Source organism: Cherax quadricarinatus, chromosome 26 (genome assembly GCF_038502225.1).
Source record: "Cherax quadricarinatus isolate ZL_2023a chromosome 26, ASM3850222v1, whole genome shotgun sequence".
Taxonomy (NCBI): domain Eukaryota; kingdom Metazoa; phylum Arthropoda; class Malacostraca; order Decapoda; family Parastacidae; genus Cherax; species Cherax quadricarinatus.
The window spans coordinates 5,483,157-5,495,640 of NC_091317.1; the positions used below are offsets into that span (position 1 = coordinate 5,483,157).

At 40.0% G+C, this 12,484-nt stretch overlaps 1 protein-coding gene across 2 annotated transcripts in view; it reads right to left on the reverse strand.

Annotated features, from left to right (window-relative positions):
- Positions 1-12,484, reverse strand: part of LOC128691637 (calmodulin-lysine N-methyltransferase) — a 158,422-nt gene that overhangs the window by 47,761 nt on the left and 98,177 nt on the right. Inside the window, exons 5-6 of one of the 2 annotated variants that reach the window (XM_053780474.2) lie at positions 2,156-2,271; positions 912-986 (exon numbers count right to left, since the gene is read on the reverse strand). In XM_053780474.2, coding sequence (XP_053636449.1) covers positions 912-986; positions 2,156-2,271 — 191 coding nt within the window. The remainder of the gene's footprint in view (positions 1-911; positions 987-2,155; positions 2,272-12,484) is intronic. The other variant, XM_053780475.2, reaches the window with a different exon arrangement.

The window sequence follows — 12,484 nt, forward strand, 5'->3', positions numbered from 1 at the left end:
ATGCTGAATTATGAAACAGTTATCCTTTTTAAAAAATGCACATCAAGGAAAATATTAAGTGAAAAACGTGCAGTTTAAGGCCAAATATTACAGGACTACAAAGGCATTCAGTGCAAATTACTGAACATCACACACGAGCTTGCAAAAAAGACAGTGGTATCCTAACTTACTTGATAATGTCACCATTTAATGGAAGCACTCATTATCTTATACGTCTAACATCAAAGAGGATATGTAAAAATATCCAAATAATTGACAGTTCCTAGCCCTAACACTAATAAAAATACTGCAGAACAGAGTTAGAAGTTTTTAAGAGAAAACAGGATCAATATTTCCTGCAAGTATTTGATCAGTCTGGTTGTGATGGCAACATGGGCCTATATCTTCTAGTCGTTCAGTTGTGACTTGACAGTGGTCCAGGATGGACCAAAATGACGTTTAAACTTTCATCTCCATGTGAAGTTTATTTGTGGATAGAGTATAATAATATTAACTAGATTTTAAGTGAAGTTTGACTTTGAAGGGCACCATACATAGAAACATAGGCACCTCATATGACATTATTATTATACAGGAGCCAACTAATGCTGCTTTTGCCTCTCAAATATTTTATGCCTCCAGGTAGATAGGCAGCATGTATTTCCTGCATTATGTAAATAAACCTTTATTTTATCCCCGCAAACTTTTATGGCCCTCTTTATGCAAACTTTAAATGCTTACTTTGTCTATTAATATGTATTAAGAGATTCAGTACATACTGCTAAGAACAAAGTAAGTTCATAGAATTGTGTGAAGATGAAAGCATCGGGAACAATACGTGTACTTTATCTGCATTTTATATAACCAAGTGCTCCTGGTGACTAGAAATTAGTACCACTGTCTTCTGCTCAGCCACTTAATATTTAACCTACCAATCAGCACACATCGCAACATCAAATTTTCCCTGGGGTGGCGAACCTTCTTCTTGGGCCCCCCAGCGAAGTACTCTGGAAATAAGATGTTCTTTGCTTTTCTGGCTGCCTATTGATGCTGTTAATAAAACTCCATAATTTTTCTCTGCTGTTTAGTAATATTTATTTGCAATTAATTCTAGAGATTTCATGCACAAGTAATATGCATAATTCTACAGCAATCACTTGCATCATCAAAAATTATAAAGCAGTTTTTCATACCATAATATTTGCAATTTTTTTATTTGAAGTACTGTACATCAGATAAGGCATTGAGCAAAATGTTAGTTGGGTAAAAATGGATCAGCAAGAGGTATCATTCTAAACACAGTGGTAGAATAAATTACACACTGTCAAGAGAAATATATACTCAATCTAAAAATAATCTCAGACACCAAGAGCTATGTTTTAGTGATATGAAGCAGAGTGACGGTGGATGCATTTCACTGAGTCCCGCCGCCTTGGTGGAAAACAAATGATGGATAAAAAAGCACTAAAACACCTTCACTGTAAACAAAACCCTTCTACCAAACTATATATTTATACAGAGAAAAGAAATGCCCAACTATATGAAGACCTTTATGCAACATCTATATGAAAGAGGAAAACACTAAAAAAAATATATATAAGGTAATTATGCAATAAAAATATAAACAGCTGAACAAACTTTAAAGTGGAGTGTCACACAAACAGAAACATCAGTACAACAGAGCTTTGAACTTGTGAGTTCTGTATTTAGCAACACTACTGCTGCTGCACTGAGGCTGAGACTGCAAGCTGTATTCACTAAATTTTTCTCTCAATAGTCTATTTACCTCATAATAGTTAAGAGAAATCACACAAAAAAAAATTTACATTTTATATCACTATTATTTTATGAATTGCCACATATGAAAAAGAACATGTTAATGGCAAAAACATAAACAGAGCATATCTTTCATTAGTCGCACACCATTTACATATCATCAATAATAAAACAAAAATTCTAAATTCAAACAAGACAGAGATTATTAAAAAAAAAATCACTTGAAGATTACTCCCTTTACTCTTGCTCAAAGAAACCAGTGAAAAATAGTAAATATGTTATATGCCAATATGTATTATATTTTGCACTGTAGAAATTTTACTACAGTATTAAGTACTGCTTTCACACACTAAACTTTAACTTCATATGTTTTAAACATCAAACATATATAACCACTCACCTAGCACAAGTTTCAGAAGGTAAATCATTCCTCTGTAAGGACACTTTAACATTATTGACAGACAGGGCATTGCCATCTGTTAGCACTATTTTGGAAGGCACCCCACTAGCTGCAACCTGTCAAACAAAGAGAGAACATGGAAATCATGTAGTTTTGTTTGCTTTTTATTTTACTTACAAAACACTAGAACCATTTGGCTATTTTGTACTTTAACCCTTTGACTGTTTTGGTTGTATATATACGTCTTACGAGCCAGTGTTTCAGAAGTACAGTGGACCCCCGCATAACGATATTAATCCGTTCCTCAGAGCTCATTGTTATGCGAAATTATCGTTATGCGAATGAATTTTCCCCATAAGAAATAATGGAAATCAAATTAATCCGTGCAAGACACCCCAAAGTACGAAAAAAAAAAATTTTACCACATGAAATATTAATTTTAATACACACAAACTGAAAAAGGCATGCACAGTTACATGACACTTACCTTTATTGAAGATCTGGTGATGACTGATGGGATGGGAGGAGGAGAGAGTGTTAGTGTTTAGAAGGGGAATCCCCTTCCATTAAGACTTGAGGTGTCAAGTCCTTTTCTGGGGTTACTTCCCTTCTTCTTTTAATGCCACTAGGACCAGCTTCAGAGTCACTGGACTTCTGTCGCACAACATATCTGTCCATAGTGGCCTGTACCTCTTGTTCCTTTATGACTTCCCTAAAGTGTTTCACAACAGTCAGTGTAATAGTCACCAGCACGGCTTGCAATAGCTGTGTTAGGGTGATTGTCATCAAAAAAGGTTTGCACTTTAAGCCACATTCCACACATTTCCTTAATCTTTGAAGTAGGCAACTTCTTCAATTTCTCTCTCCCCTCCTCCAAACCAGTTTCCTCAGGTCTGGCCTCTTGCTGTTGAAGTTGATCTAGCAGCTCATCAGTGGTTGGTTCTTCATTGTCCTCCTCCACCAACTCTTCCACATCATCCCCACTAACCTCCAACCCCAAGGACTTTCCCAATGCCACAATGGATTCCTCAACTGGCATACTCCTTTCAGGGTTAGCCTGAAACCCTTCAAAATCCCTTTGGTCTCCACATTCTGGCCACAGTTTCTTCCAAGCAGAGTTCAAGGTCCTCTTAGTCACTCCCTCCCAAGCCTTACCTATAAGGTTTACACAATTGAGGATATTAAAGTGCTCTCTAAAAAACTCTCTTAGAGTCAATTGAGTTTCTGAGGTCACTACAAAGCACCTTTCAAACAGAGCTTTTGTGTACAGTTTTTTGAAGTTTGCAATAACCTGCTGGCCCATGGGCTGCAGGAGAGGAGTGGTATTAGGAGGCAAAAACTTCACCTTAATGAAGCTCATGTCCCCATAAAGTCACTCTGCCACGTCTGTAGGATGACCAGGGGCATTGTCTAACACCAGGAGGCACTTAAGGTCTAATTTCTTTTCAGTTAGGTAATCTTTCACATTGGGGGCAAATGCATGGTGTAACCAGTCATAGAAAAGTCCCTAGTGACCCATACCTTACTGTTTGCCCTCCACAGCACACACAAATTAGCCTTGAGGATATTCTTTTGCCTGAACGCTCTGGGAGTTTCTGAGTGATACACTAATAAAGGCTTCACTTTGCAATCACCACTAGCATTGGAACACATCAACAGAGTAAGCCTGTCTTTCATAGGCTTATGTCCTGGGAGTGCCTTTTCCTCCTGAGTAATGTAGGTCCTGCTTGACATTTTCTTCCAAAACAGGCCTGTTTCATCACAATTAAACACTTGTTCAGGTTTCAGTCCTTCACTGTCTATGTACTCCTTGAATTCCTGCACATATTTTTCAGCTGCTTTGTGGTCCGAACTGGCAGCCTCACCATGCCTTATCACACTATGTATGCCACTACGCTTCTTAAATCTCTCAAACCAACCTTTGCTGGCCTTAAATTTACTCACATCATCACTAGTTGCAGGCATTTTTTTAATTAAATCCTCATGCAACTTCCTAGCCTTTTCACTTATGATCACTTGAGAGATGCTATCTCCTGCTATCTGTTTTTCATTTATCCATACCAATAAGAGTCTCTCAACATCTTCCATCACTTGCGATCTCTGTTTCGAAAACACAGTTGAACCTTTGGCAAGAACAGCTTCCGTGATTGCCGTTTTGTTGCCCACAATAGTAGCGATGGTTGATTGGGGTTTATTATACAACCTGGCCAGCTCGGAGACACGCACTCCACTTTCATACTTAGCAATGATCTCTTTCTTCATCTCTACAGTAATTCTCACCCTTATTGCTGTAGGGTTGGCACTAGAAGCTTTCTTGGGGCCCATGGTCACTTATTTTGCAGATAAAATCACCAAAAACACTGTAATAATACGAAATGTTCCGATTGTATGCTTGGATGTTACTGCGGAGGCTGGCTGGTAAACAATGCCACCGGCGGAACATGTGAGGCTGGCTCAGGCTGCACATTAGACGCGTCTCGGACGAACAGCGTTGAGCGGGTTTTTTAGCGGTATGCGAGGCAAAATCTTAGCGATAAAATGTATCGGTATACGGATTTAACGTTATGTAATGCCAACGGTATGCGGGGTTCCACTGTATATATACTCAATAATTCTAACGGCTTCAGATCAAGCAGGTGAAAGCTGGTAGGCTCACATGTGAGAGAATGGGTCTGTGTGGACAGTGTGCACCACATAAGAAAAATCCTGCAGCATGCAGTGCATAATGAGAAAAAAATTTCCCGTTTTTTTTTTGGATTAAAATGCCGAATTTGAGGTGTATTTTCGTATGGTATTCATCATCGTATTCTCGTTTTCATGGTCCCACGTGAAAAAATGGAAACCATATTGCAGAAATAGAGATGATTTTGATTAGTTTCATGATGAAAATGACCTTGAAATTGAGCTCAAAGTAGCGAAAATGTTCGATTTTTGCCAATGTTCATGAGTAAGCAAATCACACCACACGTCCAATACACGTCAACTGGGGAGTCTAATATTCTTTCACTAGTGCACTGATATTATTTATACCATTTTTACAACAATGCAGTAGTCTGCATAACAGTAAATTTTGTATTTTTTGTATGAATAAAAAATCAAAATAGAAAGCATTAGTAATATAAGAGGGGCCTAGAGACATGAGTAATGAACAGAAGATATGTTATTTTAGTGCCAAGAATGTCTACACTGTTTATTCTGGACCCTGTTTTGAAATTGGCACCTTTTTTAATTTGAATGAAATTGGTCAAATTGCCAATTTCTGACCACTTTAGTGGGTAGTTCAAATCAGTAAATGGGCAGTTTCTTGTACTCAATTGATACAAAAAATGGAGTTCTAAAGAAATAGCTATGAGTTTGGTCAACTGGAACAATGGAACTGGCCAAAAACAGTGTTCAAATTCGGCAAAATTGCCAATGCGTATATGTCGCTGAGACCGCTAACTTCACGGGAGCATAATTCCATGAGTTTTCGACCAAATTTCATACTTTTGGTGTCATTATCATCGGGAAAAGACTCTATCATTTCAAAAGAAAAATAATTTTTTTTTTCCAAAAATTTTGCGACATAGAATGACAGTTTCAGAAAGGGGCTTGTGACCGACATAGAATGACAGTTTCAGAAAGGGGCTTGCGACAGTCAAAGGGTTAAATGTATTCTGTTTCTAACATTATCAGATTAACACTATCAATAACCCTTTCAATGGGTGTCAAGTACAACTACATCACTGAGGCCTGGGTCTTTCATGTAGTTTTCCTGCGCACATGCCACTCAAACACCATCCCCATGTCAGAGCATGAAAATCATGAAATAACTGCATAATTATTCTGTTAAATAATTTTTGCAGACAGCAGTTCTGAACTATCATTTTACCTGTGTCTAAGTAACAAGTTACAATTTACACTTGTCAGCATCTCTAACAAATTACAGGAGGGCACCATTATATGGTGAGTTAGGCTCCAGGCTACTACTGTAAAGCAGAAATCGTTGTAAAGTGAATCATACTTTTTTACTCATGATGCTTCATGTTCACACTATCATGCATCAAGTTAGCAATAGAACTAGGCATTAAAAACAATTAAAATATAAAATACACATACAATACACTCATTACTTACCTTAAAATATTTGTAGTCTTAATGTAGGGTGAGAGGTGAGTAGAATTTACTGTAGGAAGTCAGATGTGGGTGATATGGTAACTCGCCAGTAGGGAATTGCTAATTGATAATCTTGAGGTTAATGATGAGCTTGGGGAAAGTGATCACAAATCACTCAGCTTTAGTATATCATGGAATTACCCTAATAATGGCAATCAAGTCTCTGTCCCTGACTTCCATTTGGCTGATTTCATAGGACTGAAAAATTACCTGGGTAGGCTGAACTGGAATGACCTTACTATGGGTCAGGTAGGTAGTGATGGTTACCGATACGACATTTTCCAGAGCATGGTTCTAACGGCTCAGACAACTTATGTTCCAAATAAGGAAATCAGATCAAACAAAAATAATCCTAAATGGATGAACAATAGATTAGAGCATCTCACTGGTCAAAAGAGAGGCATGTACAGTGGACCCCCGCATACCGGACGCACCGCATACCGTACAATCCGCATACCAGACGCTTTGATCGCAAAAATTTTGCCTCGCATACCGCCCAAAAACCCGCTCACCGCCCTTCGTCCGAGACGCGTCCAATGTGCGGCCTGAGCCACACTCACATGTTCCGCCGGTGGCATTGTTTACCAGCCAGCCTCCGCGGTAACATCCAAGCATACAATCGGAACATTTCATATTATTACAGTGTTTTTGGTGATTTTTTCTGGAAAATAAGTGACCATGGGCCCCAAGAAAGCTTCTAGTGCCAACCCTACAGCAATAAGGGTGAGAATTACTATGGAGATGAAGAAAAAGATCATTGATAAGTATGAAAGTGGAGTACGTGTCTCCGAGCTGGCCAGGTTGTATAATAAACCCCAATCAACCATCGCTACTATTGGTGGTACAGCTGCTGCTGCTGCTGTACCACCGTCAGCTGCTGCTGCTGCTGCTGTACCACCGTCAGCTGCTGCTGCTGTACCACCGTCAGCTGCTGCTGCACTGTCAGCTGCTGCTGCTGCTGTAGTACCAACTGCTGCTGCTGTAGCATCGTCTGCTGCTGCTGTAGCATCGTCTGCTGCTGCTGTAGCATCGTCTGCTGCTGCTGTAGCATCGTCTGCTGCTGCTGTAGCATCGTCTGTTGCTGCTGTAGCATCGTCTGTTGCTGCTGTACCACCGTCAGCTGCTGCTGCTGCTGTAGCATCGTCTGCTGCTGCTGCTGCTGTAGCATCGTCTGTTGCTGCTGTAGCATCGTCTGTTGCTGCTGTACCACCGTCAGCTGCTGCTGCTGCTGTAGCATCGTCTGCTGCTGCTGTAGCATCGTCAGTTGCTGCTGTAGCATCGTCTGTTGCTGCTGTACCACCGTCAGCTGCTGCTGCTGCTGTAGCATCGTCTGCTGCTGCTGTAACATCGTCAGTTGCTGCTGTAGCATCGTCTGCTGCTGCTGTAGCATCGTCTGTTGCTGCTGTAGCATCGTCTGTTGCTGCTGTACCACCGTCAGCTGCTGCTGCTGCTGTAGCATCGTCTGCTGCTGCTGTAGCATCGTCTGTTGCTGCTGTAGCATCGTCTGTTGCTGCTGTACCACCGTCAGCTGCTGCTGCTGCTGTACCACCGTTGTTGGTGTGGCTTATTGAGAATACCAAGAAACAATTAACCCCAGAGGATTTGCCACTCAGGATAACCCAAAAAAGTCAGTGTCATCGAAGACTGTCTAACTTATTTCCATTGGGGTCCTTAATGTTGTCTCCCAGGATGCAACCCACACCAGTCGACTAACACCCAGGTGAACAGGGAAAATGCCTGGAACTAGTGCTCATATTGGTGAATTTAGAGCCAGCAAAGGTTGGTTTGAGAGATTTAAGAATCGTAGTGGCATACACAGTGTGATAAGGCCTGTTCTGGAAGAAAATACCAAACAGGACCTACAGTACTCAGGAGGAAAAGGCACTCCCAGGACACAGTGTCTCATCAGTCATTGCTGCATCTTCAATAAAGGTAAGTGTCATTTATTCTTCATTTAGTAGAGTAGTACATGCACAATATATATTGTGCATGTACTACTCTACTATTGTGCATGTATCCTTCTCTTTGTGTGTAGGAAAATGTATATTTCATGTGGTAAAAATTTTTTTTTCATACTTTTGGGTGTCTTGCACGGATTAATTTGATTTCCATTATTTCTTATGGGGAAAATTCATTCGCATACCGAACATTTCGCATAACAACCAGCCCTCTTGCACGGATTAAGGTCGCTATGCGGGGGTCCACTGTATAGGCAAATCAAAAGAGGAGAGGGGCAGTTAAGAAATCAATATATTCAGTTAAAGAGAGAAATAAAATAAGGAATAAGGAAAGCAAAAAGAGATTATGAGGTTAAAGTTGCAAGAGAATCGAAGACTAACCCAAAAGGATTATTTCAGGTATACAGAAGTAAGATTAGGGACAAGATAGGCCCACTCAAAAAGTCACTCGGGTTAGCTCACCGACAGTGATAAGGAAATGTGTAGAATTTTTAACACTTACTTCTTCTCAGTTTTTACACAGGAAGATACTAGCGATATTCCAGAAATAATAAATTATGTAGAACAAGACAATAGTAAACTATGCACAATTAGGGTCACAAGTGACATGGTCGTTAGACAAATAGATAAATTAAAACCTAACAAACCCCCAGGCCCTGATGAATTGTATGCAAGGGTTCAAAAGGAATGTAAAGAGGAGCTTAGTAAACCTTTGGCTAATCTTTTCAACATATCACTACAAACTGGCATGGTGCCAGATAAGTGGAAAATGGCAAATGTGATATCTATTTTCAAAGCAATTGACAGGTCCTTAGCTTTGAACTATAGACCAATAAGCCTTACCTCCATAGTGGGAAAACTTTTCACTAAGGTATTTGAGGAGGTAGATCATGGTAATGAATATGATATTGTGTATATGGACTTCAGTAAGGCTTTTGACAGAGTCCCACATCAGAGACTATTGAGGAAAATTAAGGCACGCGGAATAGGAGGAGAATTTTTTTCCTGGATAGAGGCATGGTTGACAAATAGGCAGCAGAGAGCTTGCATAAATGGGGAGAAATCTGAGTGGGGAAGCATCACCAGCGGTGTTCCACTGGGGTCAGTATTGGATCCCATGTTGTTCACAATCTACATAAATGACATAGATGAGGGAATAAATAGCAACATTAGCAAGTTTTCCGATGACACCAAAATAGGCCGTCGAATTCATTCTGATGGGGACATTAGAGCACTCCAGGAAGATTTGAATAGACTGATGCAGTGGTTGGAGAAGTGGCAGATGCAGTTTAATACAGACAAATGCAAAGTTCTAAACATTGGACAGGCAAATAACCATGCAACATATAAACTAAATTATGCAGATCATAATATTACTGATTGTGAAAAGGATTTGGGAGTTCTGGTTAGCAGTACAGTGGACCTCCGACATTCGATGGCATCGAAATTCGATAAATCCAACATTCGATGCATTTTAACGCAAAAATTTCGCCTCGACCTTTGATGGAAAACCCAACTTTCGATACGATTCGTACGAGATGTGTCCACGTGTGGCCTAAACTGCCCCGTGTGTGCCAGTGTTTACAAGCCAGCCTGGTGGCTAAAGCTCCCGCTTCACACACGGAGGGCCCGGGTTCGATTCCCGGCGGGTGGAAACATTTCGGGTGGCCCGGTGGCCTGGTGGCTAAAGCTCCCGCTTCACACACGGAGGGCCCGGGTTCGATTCCCGGCGGGTGGAAACATTCCGACACGTTTCCTTACACCTGTTGTCCTGCTCACCTAGCAGCAAATAGGTACCTGGGTGTTAGTCGACTGGTGTGGGTCGCATCCTGGGGGACAAGATTAAGGACCCCAATGGAAATAAGTTAGACAGTCCTCGATGACGCACTGACTTTCTTGGGTTATTCTGGGTGGCTAACCCTCCGGGGTTAAAAATCCGAACGAAATCTTATCTTATCTTATCTTATCTTATCCATATTATCACTGTTTTTTGGTGCTTGTTTCTGCAAAATAAGTCACCATGGGCCCCAAGAAAGCTTCTAGTGCCAACCCTGTGGTAAAAAGGGTGAGAATTAGTATGGAAATTAAGAAAGATTTTGAAGGGTTTGGGGCTAACCCTGAGAAGCCTATGCCAGTTGTGGACTCCATTGTGCCTACTTCAAAAATTAAGGAAGTGTGTGCAAAGTGGGTTGAACTGCAAACCTTTATGGATGAAAATCACCCTAACACAGCTATTGCAAGCCGTGCTGGTGACTATTACAATGACAATGTTATGGCCCATTTTAGACAAATCTTAAAGGAACGGCAACAGAGGTCCAGTGACTCTCAAGCTGGTCCTAGTGGCATTAAAAGAAGAAGGGAAGTAACCCCGGAAAAGGACTTGCTATCTCAAGTCCTAATGGAAGGGGATTCCCCTTCTGAACAGTAACAACTTCGACACTCTCCCCTCCTCCCATCCCATCAATCATCACCAGATCTTCATTAAAGGTAAGTGTCAATTATTCTATTGTTATTATTTTATTGTAATTATTCTATTGCATTAAACTTAATATTTCCTGTGGTAAAATTTTTTTTTCATACTTTTGGGTGTCTTGCACGGATTAATTTGATTTCCATTATTTCTAATGGGGAAAATTAATTCGACTTTCGATATTTTCGACATTCGATAACTCTCAGGAACGAATTAGTATCGAATGTCGAGGGTCCACTGTAATTTAAAACCAAGACAACAGTGCATAAGGGTTCGCAATAAAGCGAACAGAATCCTTGGCTTCATATTGAGAAGCATAAATAATAGGAATACTCAGGTTGTTCTACAACTCTATATATGCTTGTTTACGCCTCATTTAGATTATGCTGCACAGTTTTGGTCACCGTGTTACAGAATGGATATAAATGCTCTAGAAATCGAACAAAGGAGGATTACAAAGTTGATCCCATGTATCGAAAATCTTTCCTATGAGGACAGACTGAGGGCCCTGAATCTGCACTCTCTAGAAAGGCATAGAGTTCGAGGGGGATATGATTGAGGTGTATAAATGGAAGACAGGAATAAATAAAGGGGATGTAAATAGCATGCTAAAAATATCTAGCCTAGACAGGACTCGCAGCAATGGCTTTAAGTTGGAAAAATTTAGATTCAGGAAGGATATAGGAAAGCACTGGTTTGGTAACAGAGTTGTGGATGAGTGGAACAAGCTCCCGAGTACAGTTATAGAGGCTAAAACGTTGTGTAATTTTAAAGATAGATTAGATAAATGCATGAGTGGGTGCGGGTGGATGCGAGTTGGACCTGACTAGCTTGTGCTACTAGGTCAGATGCTGTGCTCCTTCCTTAACCCTTAAACTGTCCAAACGTAGATCTACGTTTGCATGCGTAGCGCTCCAAACGTAGATCAATGTTTTATTTTTCATTCCTTCAAATTTGCACAATAGGCTTGAGTCGCCTAGACACGAAAGAATGGGTCTTTGCACTCAGTGTGTGCAGTATTAACCCTTTGAGGGTCGACAGGCCCTCTCTGAAACTCGTTCTCAGGGTCGGCCAAATTTCAAAAAAAAAAAAATTATTTTTTCTTTTGAAAAAATAGAATTTTTTTTTTCTAAACATTATAGGATAAACAAAAAAAATTTACCATCAATACTTACGGAGATATGGATGCATGAAGTTTGCAGAAAATGAGCCACGTATGGCAACAGCGGCGACTGCCGCTCACCCGGTAAACTTTGATTTACTTCTATTTGAAGGTTTGTTGTTTTTTTCACTATTTTATTTTTTCACATAACTTATGTGGCCTATGAGACCAAAGTAAGGTGCAATGTACATATATACACTCGTTGTATACAACACAATAAGCACACAAACATAATTATCAATATATTGTTTACAAAACTTGTTTACAAAAACAAACAATACAAAACATTGTTTATTATTATTGTTCTATAATATATATACCAATATACAGTCACTGAACATATTCCTATTAGTTCTGCAGCTTGTGGAACTCTGAAACATGGTGTCATACACAATGGTGTTTAATCTTTCTCCCTCATTCTATCTCTTTCAATCTGTCTCTCTCTTTCTATCTGTCTGTCTATCTCTGTCTCACAGGTACACATAAATACAAGTATACATAGTATAAATTACCTAGGATAACCCAAGAAATCCAGACAAAGTGCTATACTCTGCTTGAAGATGTGAGTAAAAGTGATGACACAG